This window comes from Nycticebus coucang, chromosome 19 (assembly GCF_027406575.1).
Source record: "Nycticebus coucang isolate mNycCou1 chromosome 19, mNycCou1.pri, whole genome shotgun sequence".
Lineage (NCBI taxonomy): Eukaryota > Metazoa > Chordata > Mammalia > Primates > Lorisidae > Nycticebus > Nycticebus coucang.
In genome coordinates, this window is record NC_069798.1 from 52,824,312 (window position 1) to 52,843,251 (window position 18,940).

At 37.9% G+C, this 18,940-nt stretch overlaps 1 protein-coding gene across 4 annotated transcripts in view; it reads left to right on the plus strand.

The window, feature by feature from the left end:
• The window catches only part of WDR7 (WD repeat domain 7), a 401,067-nt gene that overhangs the window by 120,697 nt on the left and 261,430 nt on the right, over positions 1–18,940 (plus strand). For all 4 annotated transcript variants that reach the window (XM_053571628.1, XM_053571626.1, XM_053571629.1 and 1 more), the window contains 2 exons: positions 5,466–6,235; positions 7,846–7,934. In XM_053571628.1, coding sequence (XP_053427603.1) covers positions 5,466–6,235; positions 7,846–7,934 — 859 coding nt within the window. The remainder of the gene's footprint in view (positions 1–5,465; positions 6,236–7,845; positions 7,935–18,940) is intronic.

Sequence of the window (18,940 nt, forward strand, 5' to 3'; positions counted from 1 at the left end):
TTTTTTTCTCCTTTAGTCTCCTCCTGTTCTTATCTTTTTTTTTTTTTTCAAATGTTTTGTTTTTTCTTTTCTTTTGCCCTTTCTTTTCTGTGGATTGCTGTTAGTTACTGTTTCTGTCACAATGACACAACCAGGGACACTGAGAGGTGGTCATAAGAAGATCACACACAGTCGCCTGCAGATGTCATGACACCAGACACTAGATGACCTCTCAGCTGTCCAAGCACAGGGGCTGTCTGCTGGAGCAGCTCCCAAGAAGAGACGGAGACAGGGCAGACCTGGGTGGGCTGAAAGGGGCACAGGTGTGCTTGACATCCGATGCGAGAGCTTAAAGGTCTGCCTTGTGTCCTCTCTCGCGCTTCCTTTTTCCTATAAGCCATTCTTGCTGCTTTAAATAGTTTCTTTACCAAACACGTTTGGTTTTATAGTCTTTGGTAATAATGGTCCATGTCTTTCACCTAAATGAATTTTGCACATCTTTACTAGAAAGACTGTATCTGCTAAAGCACTGGGGTGGCCTCGTAGTTTCAGCTAACGTTGTTACCTAGTCCATCACACCTGGTGCCAAGTCTGTACCTAATATTGATATTTTAGTTTTTGCTGTGATATAACCAACCCTAATACTTAGCATAGTGCCCGGGCCAAGCAACAGCTATAACTACTTATAGTTTTCATATCAATGACATCATACATAAAGTTATACATTATTACCTGAGATTAGCGATGGTAGGTACAAAACAGCCAGCATAATGCTGACATTATACATTCAGTGTTTGGAAAAGCAAATAAAAAGCACAGTGCCGTGCAGAATAGGAGTGTGCACGCATTCTTCAGCCCATCCTGTCCTCTGCGTTCTTGGTGCTGCTGATACTCGCTCTCATCTGGATGACATCTCTTCCCTATTGTATATTCATGACTCAGTCTTGCTGCTTTTCAGCCAACACTGCTGATGGATAAATGTTTATACAATTAAGTTGGCTCTTACAACTCCCCTCACTAAAGTCCTTAGACAAAAGCTCTCAAACTTTACTGCAAAAGTCATCTAGGGTACTTGCTAGAAAGATTCTGACACATTCCCAGAGCTGGTGATTCTGGTCTGATATTAGACCCAGGAACTTACATTTAACAAGCACCCCTGATGATTCTGAGAAATGCACTGCTTTAGTACTTCCAAGCCTGCACAAGAGTGTTCAAAAGGCTTAGTGTGGTCCTCTGTGCTCGCCACGAGCATCTACTGCATTCTTCATCTTGGTTCCTGTGGTTTCATCAACATCCATCCTGTGATATTTCGTGCCTTTGTCCCGTTTCACACGCTACCATCTGTGTGCCAGGAGTGCCCTCTCCGAGCTCAAGTCATGGCTTCCATGGGCTCTCTCTGGTTCTGACCTTATTGTGTCCCTTTGTAATACCCTGCAATCTCCCTTTACTGATAGCACCATTCATACAACATTGTAACAAAGTTTCTATAAACCATTATCTGTTAGTTTTAAGTTTTATGACGAGAAAACCCATTTCTTACCTTTGCATCTTCAGTGCCTTTCACAGAGGACATAATAAACGTTAGGTCAAGGGAGATGAAAGACGTACAGGGGTGAAACCAACACTTACATGTACCCCATAAATATATAAATTACTATATGGCAATGAAAGAAAATAAATACAGGAATGATATTCAGAAAGTATTTTTTACTTCATGTTTGTAATTTTATATCCACTGTTGTGTAGCATAATTTTATCATATTACTTACGCACCTAGGGTTGTTAACTCTAATGTAGAAATATTTATTTAGAACAGTTTACACAAAGGAGGTAGTGGTAAGATGTACCTGAAGTCTAAGTGATTTTTGAAAGAGGAGCCACTTGAGATTACTTCCTGTGGGATGGGTAGAAATGTGTGTGACTTGAGCGTTGGTCAGGAGAGGGAGGAAGGGGCGTGATCCTGGCATAGCATATGTAAAGGTAGAGTTGTCTGAAACTCTGTGGCTCTGGAAAGTACAAGTGGTTTGATTTGGCAGTGGAGTGTGTAGGAATTATGGGTAGAGATTTAACCGGAGGGGTAGGCAATAATATATCCTGGAGGAAGTTTTGTGATCTTCAAAGAAGTCTGGATTTAAATGCTGTTGAAGCCTCTAAAGCTAGAAAGAAACATAATCATACAGGAGGAGAATTGTTGTAATTTTATGACAGAAGCATTGATTAGCAAATTGTAAACCATTTATAAAGTTTTTATAATGTCTTTGTTCGTTCTGCTAGGTACTCTGATAAGTTTAAGATTATCCAAGATGAACATGACGTGGTTAGACCCCTAATTTGGAAATGGTCTCATAGAGTATAGGAGTAAATACTGTACGTGAAGCAACTAATTATGTAAATATGGCAGAGACTACAAGTATGTTGTACACAGTAGGTAAAAAACGTTGGGGGAGCTGGATTCCTTGTGCGTTACATTCCTGGGGAGTAATAGTTTCTCTCCCAACCCCAGCTTTATTTAGGTGTAATTGATAACAATTGTTAATATTCAAGGAGCACAATGTGGTGATTTGATAGACGTATATACTGTGAAACAACAGAATCAGGGTCTTGATGGAAGAGAAGGGATTGGAGTAGAATTTAAGAAGAATATTTTGAGCAAAGGAGTAAGCAGAAGAAGAATTTATACATAGCCTGTGAGGGGCGATAGTTATGGTCCTTTTCCTGCTTGTTAAAGCTGGAAAAGTTTTGGTAACAAACTGTAATGGGCTTTGAATATTGTATTGAAGAAGCTTGCATCTTATTCTAAAGCTTTATTTTCTTATATGAAAATAACATATGTAGATTATATACAATTTAAGAACTATATAGAAATTCAAACCACTTGTTTTATAATTCTGTCTCAAAAATGTAATTACTGTTAACATTTTTATATATATTTTTTCAGCCCTTCTTGCCATGCTTCTATATATAGTTAAGCATTAAATAAGTAAAAATTGGACCGTACCCGTGCATGTGTGTGTGTGGTTTTATCTCACTTAAAATTGGAACATGAGCATTTTGCTATGTGGTTAAATGTGCCCAGCAATCATGATTTGTAATGACTTAATACTGTTATATGACTATGCTTAAATTATTTGCCTCTTCCCTTACTGTTATTTATTTTAAATAATTTATATTTATTTTATTATTGAGACATAGTCTTGCTCTGTTGCCCAGGCTAGAGTGCAGTGGCCTCAACATAGCTCAGGGCAACCTCAAACTCCTGGTCTCAAGCTCTGCTCCCCAGTGGCTGGGACTACAGGCATGTGCCACCACACCTAATTTTCCTTTGTGTGTGTGTGTGTGGAGATGAGGTCTAGCTCTTGCTCAGGCTGTTCTTGGACTCCTGAGCTTAAGTAATCCTCCTGCCTTGGCCTCCTAAAGTGCAAGGATGTCAGGCATGAGCCACCCACTTGGCCTAGATTTTAGTTTGTTTCCAAATTAAATTAGTAAATACTGTTTCACCGAACATCTTTGAACGTATGTCCTTATCTGTATTTCTGACTCTTTATAATGGGATTCTGCAAATAAAATTATTAGATCAAACAATATCAATTTTAAGAACTCGAGGTATTTTTCCAAATTACCCTTTGAAAGGCTATTTAAATTCATGCCTGCAGCAAGTGGCTTTGACCTTGGCTATATTGTTTTTAGTGTTTGCTAATTTTATAAATAGTATCTCGTGGCTATTTTAACTGCTATTTTATTGACAATTAATTTGATCAGCATTTTCCTATATTTATTGGCTTTTTTTTTTTTTTTAACTGTCCCTGACCATTACAGTTTTTTTTCCCTTTTATTTGGGCTTTAGTATTTTTTTAAATTGGTTTTTAAGAAATATTTATAAAGATAAGTCTTTATCAGTCCTATTTCTAGTGTATTTCATTCTTATTTCTCTTTTCTTTTCTTCCTTCTTTCTTTCCTTTCTTTTTTTGAGACGCAGCCTCACTCTTTCTCAAGCTGCAGTGTGGTGGGTTAGTCATAGCTCACTGCAGCCTTGAACTCTGAGGCTGAAGTGTCTTCCTGCCTCACCCTTCCGAGTAGCTGGGACTAGAGGAGTCCCCAGCACCAGGCTTATTTCTATTTCTTACTTGTCATTTAACATTTTTTTTGACAGTAGTTTATTTAAAATTTAAGTACATTTGGAAAGTCTTTTCTCACCTCAAGATCAGATAGTCACTTATATTTTTATTGTTTTTAAGAATTTTGTGTTTTCTGTTTCTCCTGGTAGTCCGTGATAATTAAAGTCTTTTGTTAGCAGAGTATCATGGGTACATTTGTGCTTTACATTAGAAAGAAATCTGTGGCTGTGGGGGATCCCTCGTGTTGGAGTAAGATGAGACTAGGGCAATGAAACCTGTCTTGAGAAATAAAGATAAGGAGCTAAATTTCTGTCTTGACATTGGGATAGAAAGGAAGGGGACCGATTTCCAACTGATGATTCTGGAGCAGGAGGTCTTGCAGGTGTTGTGAGAGGGTACAAATGAGGACATATTAAATATAAGGTACTATGGGACATCCAGATATTATGTACAAAGTGTCAGAAATACAGGATTGAAACTCCTTAAGGAGGCTGGTCTGGCTGATGATGGAAATTAGGGAGCCATCTATCAATACATGTAAGTGGTAAGTGATAGTTCCCATGTGAGGGGAAGGAGCTTGCAGCATAGCCGACTGCTGGGAGGATGGTCAACATTAGCAGCTCACCAGGAGCGGGTGCTCCAGGATTCTGGGGGTGGGGAGGGCGGCTTTTTATTCTTTCTTTCTTTCTTCTCTCTCCTCTCTCTCCCCCTCCTCCCCCCTCTCTTCTCTCTGTCTCCGTCCCTCTTTCTTCTCACTGTCTCAGCAAAACCAGCACTGTTAGATACTGCAAAGAGTTGAGGAGGAGGGCCTGAGAGTTGCCATTGGCTTATTACTCTACTGCTCTTAGTAACTTTCGCTAAAAAGGACAGTAGAGGAGGAGAGAAATCAAAAAAGGGGAGGGTCAACAGATTACACATTTTTTTAAAGGAAGAGCTGAAGGTAAAATAGAAAAAGGAGCAATTTGGCAGTGCAGCAAGTTAAAAGGACGAGTAGCCATCCTAAATCGATTATACTTTCAGGTGGAACAGTTCATTTTCAGAGACTGAATTTGCTTATGAGTTATTGAAACATTTTATCAGTTCTGTGAATAAAAAGATCCCCTGCTTCAATAATAAACTTTTATTTCCTTGTTTTTTTAATTAATTGGCAATTTTATGATAGTTTCAGCATCAGCTTCTTCTAACTGTATATAAGCTCATCCGTTTTACATGGTGTTGCTTGGCAAAGTTAATGTGTTACTTTTAATGATAGGTCCCTGAAAAGACAGCTGAATAAGCATTTTAATTCCTCTGACTGTTTATTGTTCATTAATGAGTATATGAAATTAAATACTTTTAATTATAACCATCTTTTAAAAATATTTATTTCAGGGGAATTTACCTAAATATTCTCATAACTCCCTGATGGTTCAAGCAATAAAGACAAACCTAACAGACCCAGACATACACGTGCTTTTCTTTGATGTGGAAGCGTTGATTATTCAACTCCTGACTGAAGAAGCCTCTAGGCCGAATACTGCGCTTATTTCCCCGGAGAATCTGCAAAAAGCATCTGGCAGTTCAGACAAAGGGGGCTCTTTTCTAACTGGAAAGCGAGCAGCAGTTCTCTTCCAACAAGTGAAAGAAACTATCAAAGAGAACATAAAGGAGCACCTCCTGGATGATGAAGAGGAGGACGAGGAGACCGTGAGGCAGCGGAGGGAAGAAAGTGATCCAGAGTATCGGGCCAGCAAATCCAAGCCGCTGACCCTGTTAGAGTACAACTTGACCATGGACACTGCCAAGTTATTCATGTCCTGCCTTCATGCCTGGGGTCTGAATGAAGTCCTGGATGAAGTCTGTCTTGATCGCCTGGGAATGCTGAAGCCCCACTGTGCAGTGTCGTTTGGGCTCTTATCGAGAGGAGGCCATATGTCGCTGATGCTTCCTGGTCACAATCAGCCTGCCAGTAAACTGTCACAAGGGAGAACGGAAGTCGGAAGGAAGCAGCCACCACCTGAAGGAACAGAAAAGGGGACTTACGGAGTGTCCCGAGCCGTCACCACTCAGCATCTCCTGTCTATCATTTCTTTGGCAAATACCTTAATGAGTATGACCAATGCAACTTTCATTGGCGATCATATGAAGAAGGGCCCTACCAGGTGTGACCACGATGGTTTGTTTGTGTTCTTAAGTTTCAAAACAGAAACCCATTTTATTTTTGTCATTGTTTGTTACTTTATCTTTTTTTATTCTATATATTTTTAGCCTTTTCATGTCATCTCAATATTTTCTTTTTAAATTTTAAGACACAGGTCTTCAAAATGCCTGTTTTAAAGCATAATCAAATTACATGGTGTTATTGTATGTATGTTGTCATACTTAGTAGCTATTAAAAAAAGAGAGGGAACGGGGGAATTGGTCATATCCACTAACTCATGAGTAAGTATAACAATAAAATTGGATTTACTTAAAGTTTGCATTAATATTTAAGTCCAGATGTATATTTGGTCAAAGTGTTTCTTTTTCTTATTGCTTATATGTAATGAGTGCTATGTGTTCAGTAATTTGTTTTCAGGATTTTGTGAGTATAGTCATAATTTTTCAATAGTAAAAGAACAGTTTTTTTTAAATGCAGAGAACACTATATATTATATTATATTATATTGACAGAGTCTCACTCAATTGCCCTGGGTAGAGTGCCATGGCATAACAGTAGCTCACAGCAACCTCAAACTCGTGGGCTCAAGTGAATCTCATACCACAGCTGCCCAAGTAGATGGGACTACAGGCACCTGCCACAATGCCCAGCTAGTTTTTTCTATTTTAATAGAGATAGGATCTCAGTTTTGCTCAGGCTGGTCTCGAACTCCTGACCTCAAGCGATCCTTGTGCTGTGGGCTCCCAGAGAGTGAGGAATACAGGCGTGAGCCACTATACCTGGCCAAATACTATTATATTTTAATATTTCTAGAATACTTAACCTGAATTGCTATTTCCTATTTTCCCAAAATTGTGAACACATCTTTTTATTATGCTCTGTATTGAGAGTGGGCCATGTCAAGAACTTTTTAATGTAGTAAACACTGATGTAGCTAGTATTTGCTTTGTGTCAGGCTCTGTTATAAGGACTTGACAAAAACTCAGTGTTCTTAACTTTGTGTGGAAGGTACTTTTATTATCCCTTTATTTAAGAAAACTGAGACCCACAGAGAGAAGTATTTGTCCAAGGTCACACAGTTAGAAAATGGCAGAGCCAGAATTCAAAACTAAGACATTTGCCTCTGTGGTCCAAGATTGCTTAATACCTCACTAACTTTTTCAGGCTCAGGGCTAAATACTTTTAAATTCAGTGTGTCTTTCTGTGAATTCATTTGGATCAATGATCTTGGGTAGGTAGGCTAAAATCCCAGCATGTTAGCATTGAAGAATGAGGGACTAAGTATGATATTTACCTGTCAAAGGTAGTAGTACACTGGAATGTTCATAAGTATTTCTTAAACTAAGATGTCTAAGTACAAAGAGTAAATGTAAAATTTTTAATTGCTACTTGCTAATCATTCACTTATTTTACCATATTAAAATTTGAAATGGAAAATCTTAATAGGTACAAAATCAACTCCCACCCCCATCTTTTTGGAACAATCAATTGAAAATGTTTTGTATGTGTTTCTTTTGTAATTCATTTAGAACTAGAAAATTTAATATTTTAGATAATTCTGGGAACTATGTGAAAGTACATACACATGTGTTTTTCTCTTCTTTTTTTAAGGCCACCTAGACCAAGCACCCCAGACCTTTCTAAGGCAAGGGGTTCCCCTCCAACTTCCAGTAATATTGTGCAAGGACAGATTAAACAAGGTAAAATTAAATCTTATTAAGTAATTGACATGACATTTCACCTTTAGAAACTGAGGAGGCATAGCTAATATGCAATTATAACATTTTGTTTGTCTCAGGTTGTTAAAAGAAAGAAAAGTTGTTATATTCCAGATGTAAATATGGATAATTAAGATGTCAGTTAAAAATAAATCAGATTTATTTGGAAACTGATAAATGAGCATATTTCATATAATTTTATTGTACTGTCTTTGGCCTAATTTTTATGCATTAGAGGCACCTTAACTTGACAGCATGAGTGTTTTAATTGTATGTATCTTGAGTTTACCTAGTTGTAAACTACATTTAGGAATATTTAAATTCATAGTTACGTATGTTAGCTAATTTCTTGCCATTTTCAGTGGTTCAAGCATTGTGGTTTCACAAGTGGAAATCCTTGTGAAACTGTTCTATCTTTACTTTTTAATCAAATCATTGTATACCTTAACTTTCATCTCTAGGATAGAAGAGAAGAAAGGTTGTTTCCCTTTTTTTATTTCTTTCGCATTTCCACATATTCCTGAGTATAGTTAGTATAGTCAGTATTTCTGTGTAGATCTTTTATACTCCTTTTCAGACTGGCAAAGGAGCTAATCAAGAGAGCTGGCGACTCTGATCTGCTTAACCAGCGTTCTTTTAGGCCAAGAGTTAATGTAGACTCTTAACAACCTGTGATAACGAGAAATAAAGTAAGCAAGATGGGATGATGAAGGTTCTGCATATATATGGGGACATTTTAAGTTTTCTCCCCCACCCCTTTCTTTTAAGTTTAAAAGAGTGGGAAAGAGTAGTTTTAAAAGGTTTATAAGAAAAAAATAAGTTTCGAGTTCATAGCTATAATTTTACTATTCCCTAAGATAAATACTTTTATCTTTCGCAGCTGATATTTGGTACCTACTTTAACATCCTTATATGGTATGCTGGCTCCGCAGTGTTAGGCTTTCATCATGGAAGATGAGCTTCCACCCTCTGTGCCATCCGCTTCCTTTATTCGCCACCCCACATGGTCACTGTACTCATTTCCCTGTCTTCTAATTAAACTTTCATAATCATTATGTAATACTGTATGTTAAACTCTATAAAAGTTCGCAATAATTTTGGTTAGATTTTTTTACTTAGGTGTGTGAAATAATACAGAAAAGTACACAAAACATAAAACTCATCCTTGGGCAAGGAATAGAACATTATTAGCACTTTAGAACGTGAAAATCCTCATGTTCCTTCCTAGTCATTATAACTTCCCTCCCTAGAAGTAACTACTATTTTGACTTTTATGAAGCTGCTTATTTGCTTTATACTCACACCATTTAAATTTAAGTTCTCAAGCTCGCCGGTTTAATTTTGCTATGTTTTCAATTTTAAATACATGTAGTCAATTAAACAATATGTATTCTTTTGTGAGATTTATCGGTGTTACATTTGGCTGTAGTTTCTGCATCTTCTCTGCTGAATGAACGGATCACAATTTATTCTGTCCTTTGATGACAGATATTTGGATTAGTGTCCGGTGTTTGGTTTTCATAAATAATTCTGCTATGAACATTTTTGTATTTTAATTTCAGCATACATTATAAGCATTTCTGTTTTGTATCTAACTGTAAGTAGAACTTTTGAACATGTTTATCATCAGCTTTAATAGACAATAAACTGTCTTCCTAAGTTTAAGACTAATATACATTCACCAAGATGGCTAAAGTGAAAAAGATGGAAAATAGTAGGTGTTGGCAATGAGTACCCTTATATACAACTGGTAAGCTATCCTAGCCAACACCTAGTATTTTTTATATTTTTCACTTCAGCTATTTTTTTTTTTTTCTTTTTTCAGACAGAATCTTAGTCTGTTGCCCTGGGTAGAATGTCATAGCTCACAGCAACCTCAAACTCCTAAGTTCAAGTGATTCTCTTGCCTCAGCTTCCCGAGTAGCTGGTACTACAGGTGCTTGTCATAATGCCCAGCTAATTATTCTATTTTTAGTAGAGATGGGGTATCACTCTTGCTCAGGCTGGTCTTGAACTCCCCCGCTCAAGGAATGGTATTGTCCTGACTTGGAAGTGCTAGGATTACAGGCATGAACCACCATGCAGTTTAGCCATTTTGATGTATGTGGTAGTCTTTCATGTGTTTTAATTTGCTTTTCTTAATTAATATTGAGTTTGAACACCTTTTTTTCTTTTGTTTTTCTTTTTTTTATTGTTAAATCATAGCTGTGTACATTAGTGCAATCAAGGGGTACAATGTGCTGGTTTGATATACAATCTGAAATATTCTCATCAAACTGTTTAACGTAGCCTTCATGGCATTTTCTTAGTTATTGTATGTAGACATTTGTATTCTGCATTTAGTAGATTACGCCTGTACCCATTCTAAGATGCACCATAGGTGTGGCCCCACCCATTACCCTTTCTCCACCCTAACCTCCCCCCTCCCTTCCCTTCCTTTGGCCCTTTCCCCATATTCTTGTGCTATAGTTGGGTTATAGCCTTCATATGGAAACTATAAATTAGCTTCATAGTATAGCTGAGTATATTGTATAGTTTTTCTTCCATTCTTGAGATACTTTGCTAAGAAGAATATGTTCCAGCTCCATCCATGTAAACAGGAAAGCGGTAAAGTCTCCATCTTTTTTAAGGCTGCATAATATTCCAGGGTATACATGTACCACAATTTACTAGTGCATTCGTGGGTCGATGGGCACTTGGGCTTCTTCCATGACTTAGCAATTATGAATTGGGCTGCAATAAACATTCTGGTACAGATGTCTTTGTTATATTGTGATTTTTGGTCTTCTGGGTATAAACCTAGTAAATGAATTATGGAATTGAATGGCGGGTCTATTTTTAGGTCTCTAAGTATTCTCCAAACATCCTTCCAGAAGGAACGTATTAGTGTACATTCCCACCAGCCGTGTAGAAGTGTGCCCTTTTCTCCGCATCCATGCCAACATCTCTGGTTTTGGGATTTTGTTATGTGGGCTACTCTTACTGGGGTTAGTTGATATCTCAAAGTAGTTTTGATTTGCATTTCTCTGATGATTAAGGATGATGAGCTTTTTTTCATGTGTTTGTAGACCGTGTGCCTGTCTTTAGAGAAGTTTCTCTTCAAGTCCCTTGTCCACCCTGAAATGGAATCATGTGTTCTTTTTTTGCTAATATGTTTGAGTTCTCTGTGGATTGTGGTTATTAGACCTTTATTGGAGGTATAACCTGCCAATATTTTCTCCCATTCTGAGGTCTGTCTGCTTGCTTTACTTACTATGTTCTTGGCTGTGCAGAAGCTTTTTAGTTTGATCAGGTCCCAGTAGTGTATTTTTGATACTGCTTCAATTGCCTGGGGAGTCCTCCTCATAAAATATTCACCCAGACGGATTCCTTCAAGAGTTTTCCCTGCACTTTCTTCAAGTATTTTTATAGTTTCATGTCTTAAGTTTAAATCTTTTATCCAGTGAGAGTCTATCTTAGTTAATGGTGAAAGGTGCAGGTCCGGTTTCTGTCTTTTACAGATCGTCAGCCAGTTCACGCAGCACCTTTGTTAAATAGGGAATCTTTTCCCCACTGAGTGTTTTTAATTGGCTTGTCAAAGATCAAATAATGGTAAGTAGCTGGGTTCATCTCTTGGTTCTCTATTCTGTTCCAGACATCTATGTCTCTGTTTTTGTGCCAGTACCATGCTGTTTTGATCACTATCAATTTATAGTACAGTCTGAGGTCTGGTAGCATGATTCCTCTTGCTGTGTTTTTATTTCTGAGTAATATTTTGGCTATTCGAGGTTTTTTCTGATTCCATATAAAACGAAGTATTGTTTTTTCAAGGTCTTTAAAATATGACAATGGAGCTTTATTAGGAATTGCATTAAAATTATATATTGCTTTGGGTAGTATATACATTTTAACAGTGTTGATTCTTCCCAGCCATGAGCATGGTATGTTTTTCCATTTGTTATTTCTTTTCTTAAAGTTTCATAGTTCCCTTTATAGAGATCTTTCATGTCCTTTGTTAGATAAACTCCTAAATATTTCATCATCTTTGGCACTACTGTGAAAGGGATAGAGTCCTTGACTGTTTTTTCGACTTGGCTATTGTTCGTATATATAAAGGCTACAGATTTATGGGTGTTGATTTTGTAGCCTAAGACATTGCTGTATTCCTTGATCACTTCTAAAAGTTTCATAGTAGAATCCCTAGTGTTTTCCAGATATACGATCATGTCATCTGCGAAGAGTGAAAGTTTGATCTCTTCTGACCCTATGTGGATACCCTTGATTGCCTTTTCTTCCCTAATTGCAATGGCTAAAACTTCCATTACAATGTTAAAGAGCAATGGAGACAATGGGCAACCTTGCCTGGTTCCTGATCTAAGTGGAAATGATTTCAGTGTAACTCCATTCAATACGATATTGGCTGTGGGTTTGCTATAGATGGCCTCTATTAGTTTAAGAAATGTCCCTTCTATACCAATTTTCTTAAGTGTTCTGATCATGAAGGGATGCTGGATATTATCAAAAGCTTTTTCTGCATCATTTGAGAGAATCATATGGTCTTTATTTTTTAGTTTGTTTATGTGCTGAATTACATTTATAGATTTACGTATATTGAACCAGCCTTGAGACCCTGGGATAAATCCCACTTAGGATCTTATTGAGTATTTTTGCATCAATGTTCGTTAGTGATGTGGTCTATAATTTTCTTTTCTTCTTGGGTCTTTCCCTAGTTTAGGGATCAGGGTGATGTTTGCTTTGTAGAATGTGTTGGGTAGTATTCCTTTCTTTTTCTATATTTTGGTTTAGTAATATAGATACTAGTTCTTCTTTAAAGGTTTGGTAGAATTCTGACGTAAAGCCATCTGGTCCTAGGCTTTTCTTTTTAGGAAGATTTTGTATAGTTGATGCTATTTCAGAACTTGATATAGGCCTGTTCAACATTTCCCCTTCATTCTGGCTAAGTCTTGGTAGGTGGCGTACTTCTAGGTATTCGTCAATTTCTTTCAGATTGTCATATTTCTGAGAGTAAAGTTTCTTGTAAATATTCGTTAAAGATTATTTGAATTTCTGAGGGGTCTATTGTTATTTCATCTTTACCATTTCTGATTGATGAAGTTAGAGATTTTACTCTTTTTTTTTTTTTTATTAAATCATAACTGTATACAATGATATGATTATGGGGCATTATACACTCACTTCATAAACCATTTGACACATTTTTATCACAGTGGTTAACATAGCCTTTCCGGTGTTATCTCAGTTACTGTGCCAAAACATTTACATTCTACATTTACCAAGTTTCGCAAATACCCCTGTAATATGCACCACAGGTGTGATCCCACCGATTCCCCTCCCTCTACCCACCCACCCCCTTTCCCACTTCCCCCTATTGTTAAGTTGTAGCTGGGTTATAGCTTTCATGTGAGAGCCCCAAATTAGTTTCATAGTAGGGCTGTGTACATTGGGTATTTTTTCTTCCATTCTTGGGATACTTTACTAAGAAGAATATGTTCCAGCTCCATCCATGTAAACATGAAAGAGGTAAAGTCTCCATCTTTCTTTAAGGCTGCATAGTATTCCATGGTATACATATACCACAATTTATTAATCCATTCGTGGATCGATGGGCACTTGGGCTTTTTCCATGACTTAGCTATTATGAATTGGGCTGCAATAAACATTCTGGTACAAATATCTTTGTTATGTTGTGATTTTTGGTCTTCTGGGTATATGCCCAGCAGAGGAATTACAGGATTGAATGGCAGATCTATTTTTAGATCTCTGAGTGTTCTCCATATATCTTTCCAAAAGGAATGTATTAATTTGCATTCCCACCAGCAGTGCAGAAGTGTTCCCTTTTCTCCGCATCCACGCCAACATCTCTGGTCTTGAGATTTTGTGATATAGGCTAGTCTCATTGGAGTTAGATGATATCTCAGAGTAGTTTTGATTTGCATTTCTCTGATGATTAAAGATGATGAGCATTTTTTCATATGTCTGAAGGCCGTGCGCCTGTCTTCTTCAGAGAAGTTTCTCTTCAAATCCCTTGCCCAGCCTGCGATGGGATCCCTTGTTTTTTTCTTGCTGATGCGTTTGAGTTCTCTGTGGATTCTGGTTATTAAACCTTTGTCAGAGTTATACCCTGCAAATATCTTCTCCCATTCTGAGGGCTGTCTGCTTGCTCTGCTTACTGTGTTCTTAGCTGTGCAGAAGCTTTTTAGTTTGATCAAGTCCCAGTAGTGTATTTTTGAAGCTGCTTCAATTGCCCGGGGGGTTCTCCTCATGAAATACTCACCCAGACCAATTTCTTCAAGGGTTTTCCCTGCATTCTCCTCTAGTATTTTTATAGTTTCATGTCTTAAGTTTAAATCTTTAATCCAATGAGAGTCTATCTTAGTTAATGGTGAAAGGTGTGGGTCCAATTTCAGTCTTCTGCAGGTTGCCAGCCAGTTCACCCAGCACCATTTGTTAAATAGGGAATCTTTTCCCCACTGAATGTTTTTAATTGGCTTGTCAAAAATCAAATAGCGGTAAGTAGCTGGATTCATCTCTTGGTTCTCTATTCTATTCCAGATATCTACTTCTCTGTTTTTGTGCCAATACCATGCTGTTTTGATCACTATCGATTTGTAGTAAAGTCTGAGGTCTGGCAGTATGATTCCTCCTGTTTTGTTTTTATTTCTGAGTAATGTCTTGGGTATTCGAGGTTTTTTCTGGTTCCATACAAAACGAAGTAATGTTTTTTCAAGATCTTTAAAATATGACAGTGGAGCTTTAATAGGGAGTGCGTTGAAATTATATATTGCTTTGGGTAGTATGGACATTTTGATAATGTTGATTCTTCCTAGCCATGAGCATGGTATGTTTTTCCATTTGTTAACATTTTCAGCTATTTCTTTTCTTAGAGTTTCATAGTTCTCTTTATAGAGATCTTTCACGTCTTTTGTTAGGTAAATTCCCAAATATTTCATCTTCTTTGGCACTACTGTGAATGGGATAGAGTCCTTAACTGCTTTTTCAATTTGACTGTTGTTGGTGTATATAAAGGCTACCGATTTATGAATGTTGATTTTGTAACCTGAGACGCTGCTGAATTCCTTGATCACTTCTAGGAGTTTTGTAGTAGAGTCCCTAGTGTTTTCCAGATACACAATCATATCATCTGCGAAGAGCGAGAGTTTGATCTCTTCTGACCCTATATGGATACCCTTGATCGCCTTTTCTTCCCTAATTGCGGTGGCTAAAACTTCCATTACAATGTTGAAAAGCAATGGAGACAATGGGCAGCCTTGTCTGGTTCCTGATCTGAGTGGAAATGATTCCAATTTAACTCCATTCAATATGATATTGGCTGTGGGTTTGCTGTAGATAGCCTCTATCAGTTTAAGAAAAGTCCCTTCTAGACCAATTTTCTTGAGTGTTCTGATCATGAAGGGATGCTGGATACTATCAAAAGCTTTTTCTGCATCAATTGAGAGAATCATATGGTCTTTGTTTTTTAATTTGTTTATGTGCTGAATTACATTTATAGATTTACGTATATTGAACCAGCCTTGAGACCCTGGGATAAAACCAACTTGGTCATGATGTATAATTTGTTTGATCTGTTGCTGGATTCTGTTTGTTAGGATCTTGTTGAATATTTTTGCATCTATATTCATTAGTGATATTGGTCTATAATTTTCTTTTCTTGTTGGGTCTTTTCCTGGTTTGGGGATCAGGGTGATATTTGCTTCATAGAACGTGTTGGGTAGTCTTCCTTCTTTTTCTACATTTTGGAACAGGTTGAGTAATATAGGTACTAATTCCTCTTTAAAGGTTTGGTAGAATTCTGACGTGAAACCATCTGGTCCCGGGCTTTTCTTTTTTGGGAGGTTTTGTATAGTTGATGCTATTTCTGAACTTGATATGGGTCTGTTCAACATTTCCACTTGATTCTGGTTAAGTCTTGGAAGGTGGCGTGCTTCCAAGTATCGGTCTATTTCCTTCAGATTTTCATATTTCTGAGAATAAAGTTTCTTGTAATATTCATTAAGGATTTTTTGGATTTCTGATGAGTCTGTGGTTATTTCGTCTTTGTTGTTTCTGATTGATGATATTAGAGATTTTACTCTTTTTTTCCTGATTAGGTTGGCCAGAGGTTTATCTATTTTATTGACCTTTTCAAAAAACCAGCTTTTTGATTTATTGATCTGTTGTATTATTCTTTTGTTTTCAATTTCATTTAATTCTGCTCTAATTTTGGTTATTTCTTTTCTTCTACTGGGTTTGGGGTTGGAATGTTCTTCCTTTTCCGGTTGCTTGAGATGACCCATTAAGTTGTTAACTTCCTCTCTTTCCGTTCTCTTGAGGAAGGCTTGCAGTGCTATAAATTTCCCTCTTAGAACTGCCTTTGCAGTGTCCCAGAGGTTCTGATAGTTTGTGTCTTCATTGTCATTTTGTTCCAAAAAATTGGTGATTTCTTTCTTAATCTCATCTCTGACCCAGCTATCATTCAGCATAAGGTTATTTAACTTCCATGTTTTTGTATGGGTATGCAGATTCCTGTTGTTACTCAATTCAAGTTTTATTCCATGATGGTCCGAGAAGATGCATGGAATAATTTCTATTCCTTTAAATTTACTGAGGTTAGACTTGTGACCTAAAATGTGATCAATTTTGGAGTAAGTTCCGTGGGCTGATGAGAAGAATGTGTATTCAGTTTTGTTGTGATGAAATGTTCTGTAGATGTCTGCTAAATCTAAATATTGGATGGTTAGGTTTAAATCTAAGATTTCTTTGCTCAGCTTCTTTCTGGAGGATCGATCCAACACTGCCAAGGGAGTGTTGAAATCTCCAACGATTATGGAGCTGGAGGAAATCAAGTTACTCATGTCTGTTAGAGTTTCTCTTATAAATTGAGGTGCATTCTGGTTGGGTGCATAGATATTAATAATTGAGATCTCGTCATATTGAGTATTACCCTTAACAAATATGAAGTGACCATTCTTGTCCTTCCTTACTTTTGATGGTTTAAAGCCTACTGTATCTGCAAATAAAATTGCAACACCTGCTTTTTTCTGATTACCATTTGCCTGAAATATGGATGACCATCCTTTCACCCTGAGTCTGTATTTGTCTTTTAAGTTGAGATGTGACTCTTGTATGCAACAAATATCTGGTTTGAGTTTTTGTATCCAGTCAGCTAACCTATGCCTCTTTAGAGGACAGTTTAAGCCATTCACATTGATGGAGAGTATTGATAAGTCTGGTGGAATTTTGGGTATCGAGTTTTTCAAAGGTCCAGTGGACATTTTTAATCCTTTCGCCAGTGTGGAAGTTGGAGTTTGATCCGAAGTTTCTGAGTGAGTTTACTTTTGTGGTATAGGATTGGGTTGGTCATTGTGGAGGATAGGTCTGAGAACATCCTGAAGAGCTGGTTTACTTATGGCAAATTTTTTCAACATATGAATGTCATTGAAGTATTTAATTTCTCCATCATAGATGAAACTCAGTTTAGCTGGATACAAGATCCTGGGTTGAAAGTTTTTTTGCTTTAGGAGATTAAAAGTTGATGACCAGCCTCTTCTTGCTTGAAAAGTTTCAGCAGAGAGATCTGCAGTTATTCTAATATTCTTACCTTTGTACGTTATAGTTTTCTTTCGCCGGGCTGCTTTGAGAATCTTCTCTTTCATGTTAACTTTAGTGAAGCTAATTATGATATGTCTGGGAGATGGCTTATTGGGGTTGAATCGTGCTGGGGTTCTGAAGCTGTCTGCTATCTGAATTTCAGATTCTCTAGGCATGTCTGGAAAATTTTCTTTCATAATTTCATGTAGAAGGGCCTCTGTGCCCTTGGCTGCCACTTCATCAGTCTCCGAAATTCCTATAACCCTTACGTTATTTTTTTTCGAATTATCTGAGAGCTCTCTGAGTGAGTGATCCGTTTTTGCTCTCCATTTCTCTTCCTCTTTGAGAGATTGGGAGCGTTCGAAGACTTTATCTTCAATGTCAGAAATCCTTTCTTCTGCTTGCTCCATTCTGTTACTGAGGGATTCTACTGTATTTTTCATATCTTTGAGGGCTGTAAGTTCTTGTTTCAGTGTGTCTAAGTCTTTGGTGGTTTTGTCTTTAAATTCGTTAAATTCTTGAGACAGTTTTTGAATTTCTCCTCGAATTCCTAATTCCATTTTATTAATCTTATCTGCAAACCAAATTCTGAATTCGACTTCTGACATCTCAGCCAGTTGTTTATGAATGGGATCTTCAATCACATCTGCCGTATCTTTTCTTGGGGGGGTTGATCTATTCTGGTTATTCATGTTACCAGAGTTTTTCCGCTGATTCCGCCCCATGGTTTACTCCCTTTGGTTTTTTCCCTGGGGTTTTATCAAGGGCCCGTACAGTGTTGTGGCCTGAGAAACTGGGGCCCTGTCTGGTGTGGTGGAGCAAAGTGGTTCTGTCTTGTTTTCAGCTGGTTTCTGTTCGATCCTATTGCAACTTCTACTCTGGCTTGAAGTCTCAGCTGTGTGGAAAAATCAGCAATTAAGTCACCCCGCCTGCCCACCTCTGGCCCCAGTTGGAAAAGGAGAATCAAACCTTCCTACAATCGCACACCCAGGGCACCACCTGAAAAGTCCTCAGTCTATTATCCCAGTTCAAAAGGTCCGAATCAACTGTCTCAATCGGCACTTGTCTCAGGTGGAAGGGTTCAAGAGGTCTCTGGGAACTGGATCACAGGGGCCTGGTGACTCCTCTGAGACAGCTCACCCCAGTGCAGCGTGGAGTCAGGAGGAGCCACCCCGCAAACAGAGCAGTCTGGGAAGGTTGACGTCTCCTTCCCCACTTTGCCCCTCCGTCGGACCCAGTCACTGGTATCTCTGCAGATGGCTAACCCAGTTGCCTGCAGTGAACAGACACTCCAGGGGTTTGCACCTGCCTGAATCGCAAGGAAGTCTGCCAGGCCCCCGCAGACTGCCGCTATCTAGCAGGAGGAGATGGGGCCTGACATCTTTGAGTGTTTGATGCAG